Source organism: Poromitra crassiceps (genome assembly GCF_964638095.1).
Source record: "Poromitra crassiceps genome assembly, chromosome: 9".
Classification (NCBI taxonomy): Eukaryota; Metazoa; Chordata; class Actinopteri; order Beryciformes; family Melamphaidae; genus Poromitra; species Poromitra crassiceps.
In genome coordinates, this window is record NC_139630.1 from 32,844,619 (window position 1) to 32,865,724 (window position 21,106).

The window sequence follows — 21,106 nt, forward strand, 5'->3', positions numbered from 1 at the left end:
TATATATACAGTGTATATGTGTGTGTGTGTGTGTGTGTGTGTGTGTATATATATATATATATATATATATATATATATATATATATATATATATATATATATATATATATATATATATATATAAACTTGTTCACATTTCCTCTTGTGGACTAAAGTGTTGAAATGTTTCCCTCTGCTTACAGATCACAGAACAGATTGAAACTCTTCTAAAAGAAAAGTTCCAGTCTTACAGGATGGAGATTGCCAAGGATGCTGCGAAGGCTGGAATGCTGGCATCAGAATTTGAGGCATCCATTTACACCCCAGCTCTGGTATTTGTTTTATTTTCTGCTCCTATTGCAGTTTGGTGTACAGTGAATTGGTATGGAATAATATTGTCCAAAGTAGTGATGTGAGATGTAATGTATTTTTTTTCTTGTAAGATTCTTATAAGCTACTTTCTTTTGCAAACCCATACAGTTCATTTGTACTTGTAAATAACTTCAACCACAGTTGCACTATAGCCTGTACAATGGTCAAATGTTTCCTCTGTCAACCCCCCATGTCCAGGCGCTGGTCCGCTGTGCTGATGATGTGATCCACACGCTGGTGGAGATTGTGCCGTTTGGTGCCTGTCAGACCAGAGAGAGTTGGGTCCTGGATCTGGAGAGGCTGAAGGAGAAGCTCCACTCGGCCGTCAAGTTAACTCAACAAACCCTCAGAGCCGTTTCCAGCTACTATCACTACTACAACAAGGCAAGTCCTGGACGTTTGAGGAAGTTTAAAGTCCATTATCTCGTCTCTTGTTTCAATTTTGGCTATATCTTTTTAATTAATACAAACCAGGACAAACTAACTGTACTTTAATTGAAATTTCCATTCCAAACAAGTGCTGCCGTTATCTTCTTACAAATGACAAAATGGACCATTTGAGGGGGAGTCATCTACAGGGATATGCTTATGCTTATATCCTGTGATAAGCAATATGGTGTTCACAATTCGACACCACAATGATATAATGTAATACATAACGGTTCAATGACAACAAAATATGACTGCATTATGTTAATTTGTGAGCCACAAATCTTTTGTATTGTGAAGTTATTGAATTTTATATATTGTCCCATCCCTAGTTATCTACTATTATAAAATACATAAGACAAAGTTCAAACAAATTATTGTCTTTTTTAAAGAATAATACGTAATTTGTGTGACCATTCTCTACTTGTATGTACTGCCCCCGCCTCCCCCACACACACACAGGCCAACAGCTGGTACAATCTGGTCCTGTGTGAGAACATCCTCCAGCAGCTACTGTCAGGCGTTAGTGGAGATGTGACCGCCAGGCAGCGGCCCACACTCCCCATGTGGAGGCACAGACTGTCGGCCTTCCTGCAGAGGAACCCCTCCCCAGCTGTGGAGGAGCTGGTTCATCTGACTCATCTCTCCAACGTCATCCCAGACGGCCAGGCTCAGCAGGCGGGCAAGCAGCTCTCCCAACGGTGAGGGAGCCAGTGGAGAAGCTTTCATTTCACAAAACTTAAATTTGTTTTAATCATGAGCATTTTTGGAATTGCCTCAATTATATTACATATTACATTGGCACCATTTAAAAATCACAGTACATCTTCAACGGTGAATGCAACACATTGCCACCATGTTGGCTGCATTATCTTCCAAGTTTCAACTTCTACTACAGACACAGAGATGGAGCTATGCAGGACCTACTGTATGATAGCAGGCATGCTACTTGCACAACACTCATTCATACATGTCCAAACAATGTATATTTGAGGTCATTGGTGAACCAAACATTGTTGTGCAGCCATCTTCACAGTAGGTTTTCTTTGCCACTAGGTGCATGACCCTCAGGAACCTTCTCAGCTCATCGGGGCCGGTGGCCGTCGGTGACCTCCAGGTGGCTTTACAGTGGCAGTACGAGCTGCTGAGGAGCAGCCACGGAAATCGGTCCCACGCTGACGACACCGCAAGTAGAGCGACCGAGAACGTTCAGGACGGCCCCGATCCCTCCACGAAACCTGCTCCCGGATCAGAGCGCCACATTAAGGAGAACGCACACAGCCACGGTTCTGTTTCTAACCCGAGTAAATGGGCAGCTGGAAAGGAAGCGAGCCACCAGAAAGCCCTTCTTGGAACGTCCCCTTCTACTGCAGTTCCTGGGACGGTGTCGGCTGAGGGCAAGCCCCCTTCGCTCAGCTCGTTCGACTCGGGATTCGACGGAGCGGGGAGCAGCCACCTGGAGGCTATGGGAGGCAGAGAGGGATGGGAAGGACTGTCCAGATTAGCGGGGACCAGGGACACAGTCAGACCTGCCGCCCCCCAGCTTCAGATCCACAAGGAAATCCTCTCCAGCGTGTCAGATTCCGAAGATCACAGAGAGGAGTTTGACTTGGGCTCGGTGGGAAACTCCTCCAGGGCCAGCATCCAGGTAATCCCCAAAGTAACCGTGGATTCCCTCAACTTCGAGATCAAAGTAAAGCGATCCGCTACGCTGCCCACAAATCCATGGCTTAGCCTGCCGGTGGATGATCTTGAAAACTCGTACACCGTTACCATCACGCAGAACCCACCAACCCCACAGAAAGACCCAAAGTGCTCCGATCCGTCAGACCCGTACCCAAACATCGACCGGTTCAACCGGTCTCGAGACCAGCCCACGCAAACGGAGGGATCGACCAAAGGGCCACGGACCAGAGACTGGATACTGCAGTCACAAAGCAGCTTCGAGGATCCAGAATTGAGCCCCATATCCCGCATCCTGTCCAGCACTATTACCGATGGAAGAGACAAGTCCATCTGCACCACAGAGGGGAATCCCACTCTTCTCTGGGACTCTTACGACCTGCATGATCCAAATCCAGATGCTTGTGATGGGTAATGCATCATCTGTTTCAGGGCTAGCTTTATTGCTATTAGCCTTCAAATCAAATGAGTTTGAACTGCATTGTGTCAGGGTAGGAAAGCTTTTTTCCTTGAAGCCACATTAATTCATTGATAAAAACAATCACACTACGATAGATGGATGGATAGATAGATTGATAGATTGATTGATAGATTGATTATCTGCCAAAGTGGCTACTAAAGTCAGAAAAAGAAAGGCACAGCCAAAATATACTAGCATACTGCTGGTTTTAATATCTTTGTTTTTGATTTTCATGTTTTAACTTAACTGGAGGATCATGGGTTGAGGAAATTCTACTGCCTCATATAAAACATTTGCAAAACCCACTGGATACACACAAAAAAAGAAAAGAAATTAAGGCTGATTTTCTTAGTTTCTGAAAAGTTTACATTTGGGCGATACATGGTTTTCACTTTACAGCCACGATCTAGAAAGCAAGCAGAGATGAAAAATATGTGCCAGACAAAACTATAATGGAGCATGCAGAAATGAGTACAAGCACAACACAGAACACTTAACGCTGCAAAAAATGCAGCAACAACATTGACACAAGTAGGAGAGTGTTGAAAGTGTTTTGATATCTTTATCAATTGTCTTCCCTCTTTGCAGCATGAGCGGTTCCATGATGAATGTCTCCCTAAAGGACTGGGATCTAAAGGAGCAGGAGGGTTTGAGGGAGGTGGAGCAGATCCTGGACAGGGCTGACGTGATACTGGAGGTGAGATATCAAGCCATTTGAGTGGGTGGGAAAATAAATTGAGTAGGTGGAAAAAATGGCTAGTCTGATGAAATAATTGCTGGCATGAACAGAAAGCATATTGCAACACATGCATTAGAAGTTTCAAGACAGTTTCAAGTATCTGTGTCTTAGAAAATGGTAGCATTTTTTGAGACTGGCATCATCTGTTTGATAAATATGGAGTGATTAAGTTGAGATAAGTTCTCAAAATGGGTATTAAATAAAAACTAAAGACTTGACTTATTGTCAAATATTTCTTTTACAGCAGTTTTGACGTTCTATTCTTTGATATTTTTAGTTCTAGAGTAATCTCATTTTGTTTTTGTACACAACTTCCACCATGACAATAATCCCCTTGATCCCTTTTCTGAGGCTTTGTGGTTATTTTTTTATGGTTTATCAAAAGTGCTTTAGGAATTTATCTTGTTCTGTTGTCTTTTGTACTCAGGAAGAAGAGAATGTTCTGGCTCAGGAGGCCATGCTGGATGTCCTCATGAGGTCAGAGGGAAGGCAGAACCAGTGGGCATTGTGGGACAACGAGGACCAGATTGGTGCAGTATGTTATGCATTATGTATAGATTTTATTATTATTATTATTATTATTATTATTATTATTATTTATTATTATTATAATTATAAAAAATATGTTTTTGCACTGCACTTCACAGAGATGTTGTGGCAATACAGCAATGTGCCCAGTACTGTGACAGCTTTTTCCCTGGTTCTTCTGTTGATGAAGTTTGAGTTTCTGAGAACTACCCAGTTCTTCTTCTGTTTATTCCAACGTAGACATACAGTCGCACAATGCACTTCCTGTGTTACATAAAACACTGGCATTCAAACCTCTGGTTTCATTTCACGCAAGGCCATATATTTACATTGGCAATAACTAAACATGCATGTTTTAGCACAGAGGAACTATTGTTTGACTTTGGGTGAGGAGTTTTGCCAAATAGGAGTAAATATTTACCGGCTGGTAGGTTAGTCTATTGTGGCTAGGAAACCAACAATCATTCACTCACAGTGTAAAAATTTGTGTCAACTCATTTGTAAAATGGTGGAAGTGGCTGAGCTCCAGACGAAAAAAAATCCTGCTCTTGTTAAACTACACAGTCTGTCCATACATACAGTTTAAACCTTTTACTGTATGGACAATGTCCATTATCCTTTTCTCTTTTGTTTGTTTTTGTTTTAAAGATGTCATCCAGTGAATTGGCTGAAGCCGGTGTACTTGGCCTTGAAGACTGTCTCATCTCAGCAGAGTCGGAGAACATCACTGAGCGGAAATCTCCAGGGCCCACAAGTGAAAACAAGGCCTCTGATGACAACGAGCGCTACTTCGAAAGTGTGACTGCAGGAAGTACGGTGGTACCCTCCAGCAGGCTGGACCTGCTGACGGAGCTCAGAAACGTCAACATCTTGGACGAGCTGATCATGGAGGAGAACCTGAGGATCCGTGAGCTCAGACGGTGCAACGAAAACCCGGAGGAACTCCCAGCGAAGAAACCACCTGACGCAAACAGGTCGTCAGGCACAAGCAAGGAGAGGCAGGTCTTCCAGCTACAGCTGGAAAAGGAGAAAAGGGAGGTGGAGAGGATGGAGAAGATTTTGAATAAGGAGCGTAAGGTCAAGAAGCACGGGAGCAGAGTCAGGAAGGTTGTGAGATGTTCCGTAATGGAGAAGACGAGAACTGAGAACCTGGAGGACCGAGCGCTCTGGGACGAGCTTTTATCCGGAAGTCGGAACCGATGCCAGAGCGCACAGCATTCGACATCGATGGTCCAGCATGATTCTCAGGCTCAGAATACATCTCAGACCACAAACACTCAAGCTGAATTGGATCCAGACATTGCCGAAGAGCGTGTGCCACCAGATTTGGGTCCATCTGTAGGCTCCCAGTTTCAAGAAGATACTGGAACAAACTGTATTCTGCAGGATGGTTCTGTTGCTATTCCCACTATAACTCCATTAAGTAGTACCTCTGATCTTAAGGAACCTTCTGAAGAGGCGGGCGTCCACCCTCAGGAATGTATGGATGAGAAAGAATTAGGTGGAGAATCTGAGGAAAACTCTAGAACTTATAAACCAGAACCTTCCTTGACTCTTGAAATGAGGCCGGACGAAGGAGCGTTTGACCCAGGTGGTACATTGGACCTTCTTCCTGTGCCTAAACCAAGACAGGCCTCGCTTTCCATGAACGGCAGCCTCGCAGAACACGAGGTTCCTCATTCCACAGAGTTGATGAATGCAGCAGTGTCCTCAGTCGCTCGAGATCCAGGTCTTGTGCAACCTGATCCACAAGATGCTCCGCCAAAACCCAAAGAGCGAAAAAACAAGACCCCGGCCAACAACGGTCACGCCCGCACTTTCAGTCCGAATGTCAACGAACACAGCAACAATAACAACAACAACCACTCCCTAGATGAGAAGTGCGGGTTGTCACCTGATGGCCACAATAGCTCTTGTGAAATATCTGCAGAAACCCGAGAGAACTCAACAGAGAACTCAGCAGATGTACAACTTTCAGAAGAAATCCAGACTCTGTCTCCTGCAGATGAAACCCCAAATCTACAGTCACTGCCCCAAGTGCCTCCTGACTTGCCTGTAGCATGTGACCCAGGTGGAGGAGATGAGCTGTGTGAATTCATGCCCGATGGCCTTCATTACTCTGAAGCCACAAGGATATCTGCCTCTAGGTCACCTGTAAACCAGGTCCAGCTTAACATCGACACCAGACAGGTATCTATTGTGATTAATACCCAGTGTTTCAGTTTTTCACTTGTGTTCTTGTAACCCCCCTTGAGTTTAGCCCCCTTAAAGGGCCAGTTCACGCCGAAATCAAAAATACATTTTTCCTCTTGCATGCTATTTATCCATCTAGAACGTTTTGGTGAGAGTTGATGAGTTTTGGAGACATCGGCCATAGAGATGTCTGCCTTCTCTTGAATACAATGGAACTGGATGGCACTCGGCTTGTGGTGCTCGAAGTGCCAGAAATACAGTACATTTGAAAAACGCTCACAGCAAGGTTTCTTTGCTGAAATCATGACCTGGTGACTCAAGATAATCCACAAGCCTTGTTTTGAGCAGTTTTGTGTAGGAGTTATTTTCTTTCGATTGAACTACACCCACTGAACTACTGTAGTTCAATGTTTTGCAGTTGTGCAAAAAGGGGCTGTTGGCCAAGATTGGTTAATATTCACAGAGCGCTGTGTTCATGTTCTTTTCGTTCAGTCTGATTTGTTTATTTTTTCACGATTTGACTTGCAGATGACAGACTTTAAGACCCCCATCGTCTTGGACACGGGGTCTGGTTTGATGAAAGCAGGATTTGCAGATCAAGACCTCCCGACAATTATATTCCCAACCATCATTGGGCTGCCCAAATACGAGGTAATGACATAGCCTCAAGGAATTATTTTGCATGGCAAGTTTCAACGAAAAACCCGTTCAAAATAGTAGCACAGCTTTGCTTTCGTCGTGCCTTTCTGATCAGCAGTTTGTCTTTGTAGGAAATAATGAGTGGTAGCCTTGAAAGGGAGACCTACATCGGACATGAGGCTCAACACATGAGAGGAGTCCTGGCGTTGAAGCATCCCATGAAGAACGGAATTATTCGCAACTGGGATGAAATGGAAAAGGTAAGTAGATACTATGCATAATGCAACCGTCGGGGTCATCCCTATGTTCCCCGGGTCCTATGTTCCCCGTTTTTCCCAAATGGTGTCCACCCGCTATGCCGACCACCCGCAATGCCGACCTTAGGTTTAGGCGTGGGGGTGGGAGAGGTTAGGTTTTGGGTTAGGGTCTGGGGGAGGTTAGGTTTGGTGTGGGGGCTGGGAGATGTTAGTGAAAAATGGGGAATATAGAACCCGGGGAACATAGAACCCGGGGAACATAGACATGATCCCCAACCGTCCACTCACAAGCCGACTTCTCCAGCCTTTTAGAACTAAATGAGTCCAATTGGTTTCAGATTTGGCATCACACCTTCCAGCAGCTGAGTGTAGATCCAGAGGAGCACCCTGTCCTGCTGACGGAGGCAGCCATGAACCCCCTGGAGAACCGCTCGCGGATGGTGCAGATCATGTTCGAGTGCTTCAACGTTCCCTTCGCCTATGTGGCCATGCAGGCAGTGCTGGCTCTCTACGCATCAGGCAGATCCACTGGTAATCTCATTTTATACATTGTTTTACGCATCATTTACACCATTTTTGGTAGTTTTGTTATTTCTAGCTTGATAGAGATATGGCAATGGATTGTTTGATGGATACAGCTGTTTTCACAAGTTTGAATGAATAATTTATTATAATCCCTATGAGACCTAACACTTTATTATGGCTTGGACTTCTGTCTTACGGACTTCTGTTTACTAGTTGCTATGACAACCATGATTTCCCTCAGATCAATGATTTTTCTTCAATCTAAGATTGTATTCTAATCTGTATCTCTGACTGTAGGTGTGGTGTTTGACTCTGGGGACGGAGTGAGCCACAGTGTGCCTGTGTTTGAGGGATACTGTCTGCCCCATGCTGTGCAGCGCTTCCCTCTGGCTGGTGTCGATGTTACCATGCATCTTAAAAAGGTATTCACAGATGCATTACTTGTTCTTTAGATGGAGTTTATATGCTGTGATGTGAATCTTTTGTGTGATGTAGATGAATAACGGGCAACACGGTGAAACACAGGTTCAAATCTTTAAACATATTTTCTGGTAACAAGAAAATATGTAATATTTAATGCTGAGATTACTTGTCCACTTGTAACTTCTCTTCACATGGATGACTTATTTTTCTTATGAGTGTAAAGGACATGTTATACATTTAGGTGCTGCAAGTGTTTTTTTGTTTGTTAAAATAAGTGTTAAAAGCTCTACATTCCGACTGTCATCCCTGATATAGCGTTTTATCAGTAACGTGGATCTCCCAGTACCTTTGCTCTGCAGTGAACAGAAAATAAATGTGTTGAATCCTCTCCTGATTGGATAAAAGTGGGATGAATCCTGTCTCCTGATTGGATGAAAGTGTGATGGGATCCCAGAAAATGTATTTTATACTTAAACGTAAATTTATATTTTATACTGTAGAGCGGAGGACCCATGTTACTGACCAAACACTGCATCAGTGATGGCTGTCGGAAATGTTTTTATTTTAATGCCACTTACAGCACCATGTTCTTGGCATGTCCTGTTGCTGTGTGTAATGTAGCTAAAGAAAAGTTTAAACTTCTATATTTATGCAGAGAACCTTGTATATGTTTTTGTGCACTCCTGGATCTCTTTATGTTCAAACTCCCCTCTGGGCTAATCTGCCGTTTTTATTCTCTAGTCGTAGGTGCACCAAATTGAAGGTTTGCTCTTCCTGTGTGTCTTTTGAAGCTTCTTCAGGAGCAGGGGGTCTGCATGCGCACCACTGCAGAGCTGGAGATCGTGAGGGAGATGAAGGAGAAGTGCTGCTGTGTGGCTCTGGACTACGAAGCCGAGCTGAGGCAGGGGGGCTCCTCCAGCAGGGAGATGGCTTACAGCATGCCGGACGGCCAGCTCGTCTGCCTGGGCACAGAGAGGTTCAGGTAACGCATGTCCTGCTTTACATGGACACTTTACCTAATGAGTCGGGGCCATCGAGGGCTGCAGTACCACTGGACCTGTTGTGATTATGAACTTGAGGTATAGTTTGTATTTTTTTTTTATCTTACTTGCTGTCAGGGTGGGACATTTAACAGGTATTTTAGTTGTACTGTATCTGGTTAAGTCTGCCTACAGTACTTGACTGGTAAATTATTATGCATTACATTTCTTTCTCAGTATCTATCTTTTTTTGTTTTTGTCATATGTACCTGTCACTCAAAAGATTTTTAGATGTGCAAAAATTTCTTTCTCCAAATTTTCAATCTGTCAGCCACCATGACCAAAGGACAAAATAAGTTAATTTCCTGTCCTCCTGGCTGTGTACGACTAGCTATAGAGTTACTCTTTATTATGTTGTACCGTATCTAAATACTGGCTGTTTAAAATCATCCAGTGTTAAGCCAACTGCTCCCCCTCACTGTCACGCAGGGCCCCGGAGATTCTCTTTAAACCTGAGCTGATTGGACGAGACCATTACGGGATGCACGAGAGCCTTTTCAAGGCCATCCTCAGCTCAGACATTGACCTGCGGCGGGGCTTCCTGGGGAACATCGTCCTGTCAGGTAACAGTTGGTTTTGGTTTAAGGTGTTACGCAAAAGCCGTCTGATTGGTCAGACTGCCATGCCGATGCCGTCTGATTGGTCAGACGTACTGCAGCTGTGCGATAAACCCCCGAAGAAAAGAAAATGTCCAGAATCACTTGGTAGAATATGGAGTCCTTTTATTATGATAAATAATATGTTTGTTTTATTACTTGCCATTTTTATTTATCTGTGTATATTTTCAACATCCAAAACATAACATAACTAAAATAATCTATAAATAATTACTTGGGATAAATCCCATAAAGCACTGCTTCCCTTTTTCATCTAAACAGAACTTCTGGCAACCAGGGAACAAGTTTATCTCGTTTCCCCTGTTTTGTTTCAATTGCCAAGAAAGCTTTTCAGACAGTACCCACAGCATTCAGAAGTATTGCGTAAAATCCATTACACAATAGCATTTTAGCAATTTGACACGAATGCCCTGAAATTAGTCTTTCATTTCCTTTGCGGAGGTGGGAACACGCTGCTGCCCGGCCTGCCTGAGCGGCTGCAGGCAGAGGTGGAGGGCATGGTGCCCCCCGACATGGCGCCGTGCGTCCGTGTCACCAGCCCCACAGACAGAGACTTCTCAGTGTGGAGCGGAGGCGCCGTGCTGGCCAACCTGCCCGCCTTCACGTCCGCCTGGATCTCTCGAGAGGAGTACGACGAGTTCGGACCACAGATCGTGTTCAGGAAGTGCTTCTGAGCTGGACTCGGGTTCTGGACCCTGAAGTACGGCTTACGTTCTCACACCAAGTGCAATATCCCTACAGCTCTTCTACAGTGCCATGCCTCTGTTCTGACTGAGTCCTTAGTATAGTATTTTATCAGTGTTTTGTCTTTGTCCTTTTTTTAAAGTATTGGTCACTTTTTTTGTGTCGACTCAATTTGATCCTCGTCATTCTGCTGAATCTTGCCATGTGCTCTCCAGTCAGATGGAAGCTCTTACTTGACACTAGCGGGTGAATCTTGACCCGCTGCTGAGTTTACGCCTTGACATTTTCTTTATCAAGATCTGCCCAGCTTGGCAAGGATGAAATTGCTGTTTTTGTTGTCAAATCTTGGCTGTTTTTCTTTCAATTTCCCCATCGTGGGGGGAGGAAATGTATTCCTGTGTCCAAATTCTTCATGCTTTTTATGTTGGATCACAGGTTTACTGCTCTGTGCCTTTGTTGGATCACAGGTTTACTACTCTGTGCCTTTTTCAAAGTACAGCACAGGGAGAATGTAAAAGTTTCTGGAGTATTCCCTACCAATAGTGTGATTTTTAAGGCACTAGAACCATAAGAAATTGGAGCTGTGAAGATGGCCTTAATTTAATATTTGATCATTGCCTGCTATCTTCTCCTTTCCAGAATACCCAGTTTAGACACATACAGAAGGAAAAAACAGTCATTGTAGTGACCCAAATTAAATTTAAATATAATTCTAATATGAAGTTATATGAAATATTTTTAAATATTTTTTTATAAACAAAATGGTATTTTCCATGTAGTTGCATTACTTCTGAAACTTGCATCAGTACAGATAGTGCAGTGTGTTTTCCCCACTGTTTTCTTTTTTACAAGTTGAAAGATCCCGACTTGATAAAAAAAATCACTTAAAAAGGACAAGTTTAAATCACTTCAAATCAATGCAAATAGCACTGTAAAATGCATGCAGTATGACTGAATTGAGAAAACTCCTGTCTTAATAGTAGTGTTTCCTCGCCTTCAGTTTTCCCTCGTAGTCACTGATTCTCTACCGGAACTGATCTAGTTTTTGTATCAGTTTGTATAGTCCGTGTAAAAGTGTAGTGTAGTATTGGCCTTATAATGCCTGTCACTTTGATTCAGTCTGGTATCTAAACAGACGATGTCAACTGCAACTGCTGCAGGTACATATTTGTCCATTGAATTAGTTTTGTCGTTATGTTTGTTAGTATTTTCTATTACTTGGGAGTGCAGTTTTTTCCCCGGATGTATTTTTTTTCTTTACCCAGCTGAATCTCAGTATTTATTGTGTGTGGGTGTGTTTTTCTAAAAAATAATAATATACATGTATATACCTGGACAGTAGTGTTTGTTGCTCAGCATTGTGGAAGTAGCCTGGTTAAAACCATGCTGATAACATTCGGTTTGATCGGCAGAACAAAACAAAATGTGACTTCATGTGATCAGTGGCTAGGTGTTCAATGGTGCCAAAACTGCTGCATTTGCCTTGTTACCTTGAAACGAGAGAATCTCGAGAAGACCCTTTGTCAACCCCATGCATTTACTTTAGCCTAGCTTTTTGGATTCACATTTGCTTTGTATGAAGTTAATTTGTTGCACCTTTTTGCATGTTCTCACTTGTGTGTACAGGGTTTTTGACTGATTATGTAAGCTGACACTCTAAAGGCATGGGATTGTCATGTGATCCAATCAGGTGTTAAGTGGAAAATGAAAATGGCCATGCAATATGTATGTGAGGAGCTAAGAGCCTATGTAAGGGCAGCAATCAGAAGCTACTCAGTTATTTGAAGTGAAAATGCTCCATGCCTTGTCCTCCTCTAAATGTACTGTACCAGTCTGGACTGAGTCTTGCAATGTTTCACCTAAACCATGCTATTCATGTCATGTCTGTTTTGATAGTAAATATTGTAATCTACATTTGTTGGTTGTTCCCTTTATTCAAAACAAAGTCACCCTTTTTTTGATTGGTTAATGGAGTTTGGAACACGCAAGTTACTAACTTAAGTGTTCCAAACTCCAGAGTGGCAGACAAAGTAAAATCATTACTTTAAACAGGAAGTAATGCAACAGTTGGGACAACATTTCTTCAGTCCACTGGAACAATTCTGGTAAGCAGCCCCAATGAATCCTTCATTATTAGGAGTGCTGACAGCTGCCATCATATCATGGCTGGATACCACCAGGCTAATCGAATTCTGTTAAAATGCAAAACTGCACATTGTGTTCAAGACTAACTGATCTCCAATGCATTTAGGCCAAAGATGGTCACACGAAAAACCTAAGTACTGTGCTTACTTAGCATATGGTAGCCAATACACACTCAAGATTAACCTTGCTTGCAAGATTGATAACCCCGCGATATCCTCCTCACTCAAGTAAGAATAGAGTTGCAAAGTTGTAAGGAAAACCTAAATGTAGCCTAACTTAACTAGCCTAAACCCTAAATTTACTCAATACCCCCAAAAATGTTTACCTATCCAACGAAGGATGAGAGATTTACACTCATAGGTTACGTACATATTCTGGTCACTCAAAAAAGTTGAGATAGTCTACATGCAGGATAATAATGGGTATCTCTCTTTTGGAACTCTCCAAAATGTGGCTATTTGAAGACTGCTTCATGTTCAAGGAAATGCTTCATGTTCAAGGAAATGTAAAAAAAAAAGCACGGCTTAGGGGCTCCGTACAATGGTGATAACATGAGTGGTATCCAAATAGTTAGAGCACACTCTAGCGGACACAGTGTGAAGTATTACTATGGCAACCAATTATAAACAAGGTGATGGGGTGCCGTGGTGAACGGAGCTCTGTCCCTGTGGCTAAATTAGCAGACTAGCTGTCGTTAGAAATGTCTCGGGCTCAAGCAGAAGGTGTGATTAAAAACATTATCCGTGAGATAGTCCAAGAATGTGCAGTGAAGGGCAATGCTGTGTCGGAGACATTGGTGGCGTTTATGGTAAGTTAATCTAGCTAAACTAATGATAATGTGTTGCTTGGTGGTTAGCTAGGTTAGTTAAGTTAGCTGTTTATTGAATGCATGGTGTAGGTAGCCTAGAGTGATTCCACCATCATACCCAAATGCATAGGCCTACCTAGTGTTGGACCAAGCCACACATCACATGTAATTAAATTTGGATAAAATCCCATTTGATAATATCCTAAGGGACAGTGGAAATTTGTTTAGTTAACTTTTTTATTTATTTATCTAACATAATGTTAGATTAAAAAATACCAGTGAGCTAACTGCGATAGTGAAAACAATGTCCAAAAACATACAGCCTTCTATCATTGTGCAGTGAACTCAAGAGGTCCCCAGACCCGCTTTGGGAGAACCATTGCTCCAGGTGTGTGTCTTGCTCTCAGGTGAAAGCTGTTGTGCTGGACCCAACAAACGAGTTCAACGTTGATCGCACACTGACCAAGCAAGATGTCCAGAAACTGGAGGAGGTGAGTTATAGTCTGTTGGATTTTTAAACTGGGGAAGTTTAAGTTGCAACTCGACCCAGCTCCTCTACTCAGGTGAGCTAAATCTGTGCTGATTTATTTGGGCCACTAATGAGCCATTTTTGCCCATTTAGTCGGCCCTAATGACCCGATTCAAAAATCTGGCTCTGTTAGGTCACCCGCTGCGCTGGGCTGGGGTCTGACCCCGCTGTGCTGGGGTGCTCTTTACACTTCCTGAAAGATTCAGCGTGATCACAGGTCAAGGATTATTATCTTGTATTCAGTTATTATTAATTTAGTTTGGCGATTGTTCAGTCTCATCGTTTATCACAGACTGGAGTTATAGTTAAATGTTTCCCACGTTTTTGCTTGACATATTATTTTTCTCTTCAAACCAACACGGTGTGATCATCATTGTCCTTGAAAACTTCAAATTATTCATATTCATGTCTCTCTGCGCTATTTCCTTCTCTTTACAGCTGTGTGTGGATAAACTTATGGAAAAGTGTAGCCCAACCCTTGACACTATCAAAATGCAAGTCTATTTGGATATGAATTACACCTCTCGACGTAAGTGAATCTGTATGAAATGACATACTACTTTCTTATTGTTTATAATAGACTTTTTGGTCCCAGACTAAATTTACTACTACAACATTGATCCATGCTGGCACTTCTTTTTTGGGGTCCTCAAAAGTTATAGTAATGTAATAGTTTTTTGGATTTTTCCACTATGAACGTAAATGCATAGTTTAGGGTGTACTAGTTCGCCCCTCTGAGTGCTTGTCTTGTGCTGGCTTTCAATTAAACTGCATTCATCCAGGTAGAAAACTACCTTTTCATTCACCAGACACGTACCCTATTTCACCAGCCAACCCAAAGAGTTAGCAAACTTACTGTAACAGCCGCAGCTAAAACTAGCCCACATCCATCAGGTTGCTGCTGCTATGGTCCCAGCCTGTACTGCAGTTTGAAAGAGGCTTCTTGTGCTGCTTTGTTTGCTTGATGCAGGTGAGTTGATGGAGGAGCAGCGGCGCGTGCTGGAGTCCAGGCTGAGCCCGGTGAGCAGAGAGATCACTGACAGCAGGGTGAAGACACGCCAGGAGGTGGAGGGCCTTTACCACAAGATCATCCACTATGTCCTGCTGCGCTCCGGCATGGGCTCGCCCACTGACCTCAGCACACAGAGAGAGGCTACAGGTATGACGAGAACGTACAGTATGAGTCTTTCACTGTCTTGACAACAATAACAACCACTGTCGTTCAGCTCAGTGCCGTCTGAGCCGGGGGTTCTCATCATGGGGTCCGGGGACCACCAGGGGTCCTTGAGGTGGTTCCAGGGGGTCCCCAGCAGAGTGATGAATTGTTAAACTTCATCATTATTTCAGTTATAAAAAGTGAACGCTACATAAGAGAATGTATTGTAGACAAATGGCTATTATAGTTTCACTCTTATCTCTCGACCTACAATAGATAGTCAATGAATTTCTGTACAAAATCATTTCTGACAATAAAAAATATTCTCAGATTTGGATCTTATCAAATGTGGGTTTGTGGCTCTAATGTGGACTAGATTAGGGGTCTTTGATATGGAGAAGTTTGAGGATCTAAGCTAGCAGCACTCCACAAGAAGATATATTGGATCTCAATGGGACCTTCCTGGATACAGTAAATAAATGATGGATGGATAAATAAATAAATATGTTTGTCCTCCTGGCCTCTCCCAGCTGCCTTGCAGAGCGTGTTCCCTCAGCCGGAGCTGGGAGCCTTCATGTCTCTGGTGAAGAAGGAGAAGGAGCAGCAGCTCAGTGAGCTGAGCATGGTCGTCATGGGGATCCGGCTCTTCAACAAATACAGCAAGAAGGGAGGAGAGGGCATCGACGACTGTGAGTTCTCCACGCACCACATGGTGTGCTCTTCATCAGTCAATATCTCAAAATAGAAGGATACAGTCCATAGAGGTGGAATCTTTTTTTCTAACCACAGGCTTTAGGTTTTTATCATTTGACTTGTCAGAGTAGCTTTCACTCCTTCACAAATCATTAATATCAACAATGACACCCTCCCGCCTCTTTTCACCTGACAGCGAGGACTTCACCGGCAGGACGTAGTGCGTGGGCGGATCAGTTATGGACCCTTTTCACAGCAACGTTTTGAGGTGGAAAAGCAGGGGGCATACACAGGTGTAACCAATATGATTAATGATGGTTCCATTCCTTTTAGGTGTTCCAGTGCCAGTGTCCTCATTAATGTTATTGGTTACGGTACACCTGTGTTTACCCTGCTTTTACACTCAAAATGGCTGCTGTGAAAAGGGCTTATTCCACCCAGGCCCAACAATGACACTTCTTTTTTCATTCCTCTTGTACAGTACCTGCGATTCTTAATGAAGCTCTTCCGGCCATCAGTAAAGGCATAGAGAACAAGCTGAGAGTATCGCAGAGTTTGGCATGGAAATACACTGCTCTAATGGAGAAGCTGACAGACTCTGACAGACAGACCGCGGACAGAGACGTGTCCCTCGACTTCCTGAGACAGGCTCTCTACAATGTCAGACAGCATGAAGTTTTCCTCAAAGTCATATTGGTGAGTTAAGTGCAGGTACAGCATTTCCTCCAACACATCTTAAGAATAACAGTGATTCCTCCACTGGGTCTTTGTTTAGCAAATGCTGCCATCTAGTGGCTGACTGCTGCCACTGCTGTTGTGCATATCCATTGAAGGAGCTGACAGTTACCAGAGTACACAGGAAAGATAATGGACAGGAATCATGATCCTTAAGAGCAAAAACAATTGTGATTGTGTTTGTGGTTGTATTATTATTATTATATTATATGGCTATTATGCATGCATACATCTAGAGATTTGTAAAATATTTTACAAAATGCGAACAAAAATGTCTCTCCCATGTCTTGGCAGGCGGATGTCTGTTTATGTGCCAAGCAAGTTGAGCTGCTGCAGACTCAGCTGGTGTTGCAGATGAAGGTGCTGAAGGAAACGGTGCATTCAAAGACGGCTGTACCCACTGCACAGGTGTTTGTAAGTGCCATGGTTGCAAAATACCATGTGAACTATGACAATATTCTTTCACTTTGGGTACTCTTTCTGATTTTGTACGGCTTTACTCGACTCTCGTTCCGCACATATCTTCCGTCAGCCACACTTCACGGCTGCGGCGGAGCTGTGGTCTGGACTCCAGGAGGAGATGGGGCTCCTGAGCTTCCTCGACAGCGTGGTGGAGAGCCTGCAGGCCTTCGTCTCTGCTCAGGCGCAGATGTTCCCTGAGGCCCGGCTGGACGAGCTGCTGGAGGGCGCCGAGGTGAAGACGGACGAACAGAGAATGACCGAGTCAGCAGGTATGGCTGACGTCTCTCTCGAAAATGATTATGCGGGTAGCGCAGCGGTGGATTCCTTACCTACCAACACAAGGGTCGCTGGTTCAAGCCCCGTGCTTGGTTGGGCGTCCATACAGGCACAAGTGGTCCTCTATGCTCCTGGTCGCTTTGCTACCGCCTCCTCTGGTCGGTCGGGGCGCCTGTTTGGGGTGAGGTGAGGGGAGGGGAACTGGGGGGGAATAGCATGATCCTCCACATGGTACATCCTGCCGGTGAAACTCCTCACTGTCAGGTGAAAAGAAGTGGCTGGCGAATGCACATGTGTCGGAGGAAGCATGTGCTAGTCTACAACTCGGATCGGCGGAGGGGGTGGGGGCGGCAATGACCGGGGACAGCAGGGGGAATTGGCCAAGTACAATTGGGGAGACAAATCTGGGGGGAAAAGCGTGATAGAAAATACAAAGAAAAAAGAAACCATGTTGGATGAGCTGAGTTGTCTGCTTTTCCTGAACGGAGTTTTAGAAATAAATCAGTGTTGTAGCTTAATCGTTGTGCTTTTCTCGTGCCTTTCAGACGAGCGCATCGATCCGTTTGAGAGTCAAACTCAGGAGTGGCTCCTGCCTGAAACAACAGGCAACTTTGACATGCTGCCGCTGCAGTACAACAGAGTCTGTGGCTTCACGCTGGTGAAGAAGGACGGGCTGCTACTGCCAGGTACTGTGTGTGATCTCATGTTACAGGAACACACTCTTCCCACCCTCCAATCAGTATATTCTGTTTAGGAAGACATGATCATCACAAAGATTGCCCTGCATTTGTCCATTTCAAATTGTGCGAATATTTTTCCTCCGACAGGCAATGCAAGCATCGGAGTGTTGAAGCACAGGGAGAGGTTCTACATTTTTAGTTGCAAAGAAGCTGCCTTGAAATTTGCCTCCGCTGCAGACGAGTTCATTGCGCAAGTGGCAGAGAAAGCCAAGCGCTCCCCTGAGCTGATTCAACTCCTGCAACTCCACCAGCAGTTTGCCTGCGTCACTCCATACTCTGAGGTCAGGAGCCTCTTCTGGTTATTGTTCTTTACATTATTCCATGCTGGTTATTCTCAAAGCAGTGTTGTAGGCAAGTCACTGTGTTTCGAGTCCAAGTTGAATCTCGAGTCCGCATTACCTGAGTCCAGAGATAATGAACATGAGCGTGAATCCACATGTAGGTGGAACACACGTGTCTCCTCTTGCACGAAATTGAATGAAGTCATGGTATTAATATAGCGATCAATATCTCATGGCAAATGATTAGGGCCTATACAAATCAAACAAACAAACCAAAACTGCTCAATTGCTTGAGTCCAAGTCCGAGTCATCAGAAGTCCAAATTGAGTCACAAGTCCTGAAAATGAGTCCAGGACTCGGGCTTGACTTGGCTCGACTACAACACTGTCTCAAAGCACATACTTTAATGACATAGCCAGATATACATGGAGCCATACAGACATTACCTGTTCCCAATGGCCCGACTGCCGCAAAAGTACTGCCACAGTGGTAGCGATAAAAGTTTGTTTGCACCAAAGAGTCCAACAAGATGTCAAATGAAAGCTGAGAATCCACAGATTCCCTTGGTATTAGTCTGGTATTAGTCTTAGCACTCTATGACCAAAACTCACTGCTAGCATCCAAAGAAAAACATTAGACTGTTACTGCTGCAGCTGCAATAGTGCTCCCTGGAAGCAGCAGCAACATCTGTAAAGCTTTATCACACCAGAACTGACTTTTTGGATTCCTACTGCTTGAATTGATATTGTTTATCTCTCTCCATATGTGGAAATATGGGAAACGACACACTCAAAAATACAATCAAAAATTGAAGCTTGCTTTCTCGTATTTACAGAGTTTTGAGATTTTAGCACAGCAGAAATAACAAGTTATTTTTCTGCTTTGCAGTCGGGAGAGAGCTTCCTGGTGAAGCCCATCACCAAGTGTGAGAGCTGCACCCAGACTGAGACCCACCCGCTGGAGACCAACATCGTCAAGTCCTACGAGTGGAACGAGTGGGAGCTCAGGCGCAAAGCACTCAAACTGGTCAGCCATGATGATTTCTGTTGGTTCAAGTATAGTTAGTATATTTTTATTAGATTTATTTAACTTATCTGACACCACTAGAATTCCCCTGATGCAGAAAACCATGTCCATTTATCACTATGCAGATTAAGCATAAAGAATTATTTACTAATTAATACAATAAGACATGCATCTTAAAGTATGATAGTACTCATTTGTTTTACAAAATGGCTATGCAGTGTTTTGGAATTGATTGAAACTACTTGTCCTGCAGGTCTGAGAGAAACTTCTTAGTGTAATGGCAAATATAGACTTTTTTTTTAATCTTTCATAATTCCAGGCCAATCTTCGGACCAAAGTGACTCACTCGATGCAGACTGATCTGAGTCATATGAGACGGGACAACGCCACGCAGACCTTCCTCCCCAAGGACGCCGCCTGTCAGAGCAAGAGGGACGGCCAGACAAACGTGCCGCGGCCTCAGGTCTACCTGGCCGGTCTGCGAGGAGACAAAACTGGACATATGATCAAAACAAACCTGACCAGGTCTATTGATGAATAATTAAGTGTTACAGTTGATGAGAAGTTTGCCTCCAAATTAAAGTTGAGTAACAATTTTTGCGTTTAAATTAGTTGTTCAAGTTGGGGGGAAAAAAACTGCACACAAATTTAGATGAAAGACCATGAAACAAAGAAGAATTTAAGAGCATGGCTGAATAATACAATACCGCCCCATCTGGCAGAGTCAGGTTACTGGATAATGTATAGAGTTAAATAAGGGATATCACATAAAATACAATAGACTGGCTTTCAACAATTCCCCCCGCTGTCCCGGTCGTTGCTCCACCCCCTCTGCCGATCTGGGGAGAGACTAGCACTTGCTTCCTCCGGTACATGTGCGGTCACAACTCGCCAGCCGCTTCTTTTCACCTGACAGCGAGGGGCTTCACTGGCAGGATGTAGTGCGTGGCTGGGAGGATCACGCTATTCCCCCCAGTTCCCCTCCCCCGAACAGGCGCCCCGACCGACCAGAGGAGGCACTAGTGCAGCGACCAGGACACGTATACCCTTAATCCCACTTGCAGACGTGGCCAATCGTGCCTGTATGGATGCGCGACCCGACCAAGCTGGAAATAACACGGGGGGCTCGACCCTACAACCCTTGTGTTGGTAGGCAGGAAATCTACTTCTGTACTACCGGGGTTGCCTGACATTTCTTTAATTGAATGAATATGTACAGTTTCACAGTGTGTTTTTCCTTCAGACCTTTCTCAGTTTTGCTATTGAAAGTATACATTACCATTAACGGCTTATAGATAGTTATTCTGGCTGGAAAATAAGTTGCTGTTGGCCTTTCAGAAACACTGAGTGTAATATTCCAGATCCTCTTCCTGGCAGTACTGACAGACAGTGCTGGCCTGGCCTTAATACACACAACTCATTTCATCAGCATATCTCTGATCCATGATGACATTTATAATCATCATTTTTAACTGGCTCCAGATGGCAGGGTGCGTGGGTAAGTGGTTGGACAGCCTGTCTCATCCCTGAAAGGCCCCACAACCAACAACGTGTCTATCAACACATTTGCCCTGACAGTGACAAAGTATTTTCTAGACAGGCGATCAACATGAAACAAGACTACTAATTATTATTTTTAATGAATGATTTTGGTAGTGAAATGTATGAATGGGCGAAACTGCTGATT

At 43.8% G+C, this 21,106-nt stretch overlaps 2 protein-coding genes across 2 annotated transcripts; both read left to right on the forward strand.

Annotated features, from left to right (window-relative positions):
* Positions 1 to 3,704: 3,704 nt before the first annotated feature.
* Positions 3,705 to 12,421, forward strand: LOC310782266 (uncharacterized protein; the record flags this gene model as incomplete). The annotated part of the gene is made up of 10 exons (XM_083642943.1): positions 3,705 to 3,758; positions 4,090 to 4,197; positions 4,839 to 6,380; positions 6,912 to 7,034; positions 7,154 to 7,282; positions 7,618 to 7,810; positions 8,102 to 8,226; positions 9,019 to 9,209; positions 9,697 to 9,830; positions 10,326 to 12,421. 10 exons carry the CDS (start codon positions 3,705 to 3,707, stop codon positions 10,556 to 10,558), a joined length of 2,832 nt encoding a protein of 943 aa, XP_083499069.1. The 3' UTR covers positions 10,559 to 12,421.
* Positions 12,422 to 13,413: 992 nt separating this feature from the next.
* On the forward strand, positions 13,414 to 19,960 carry cfap206 (cilia and flagella associated protein 206; the record flags this gene model as incomplete). Its single annotated transcript, XM_083642944.1, has 12 exons — positions 13,414 to 13,521; positions 13,929 to 14,012; positions 14,489 to 14,579; positions 15,021 to 15,209; positions 15,737 to 15,895; positions 16,381 to 16,595; positions 16,929 to 17,048; positions 17,167 to 17,365; positions 17,918 to 18,058; positions 18,200 to 18,393; positions 19,282 to 19,419; positions 19,739 to 19,960. 12 exons carry the CDS (start codon positions 13,414 to 13,416, stop codon positions 19,958 to 19,960), a joined length of 1,860 nt encoding a protein of 619 aa, XP_083499070.1.
* Between the last annotated feature and the right edge of the window lie 1,146 nt (positions 19,961 to 21,106).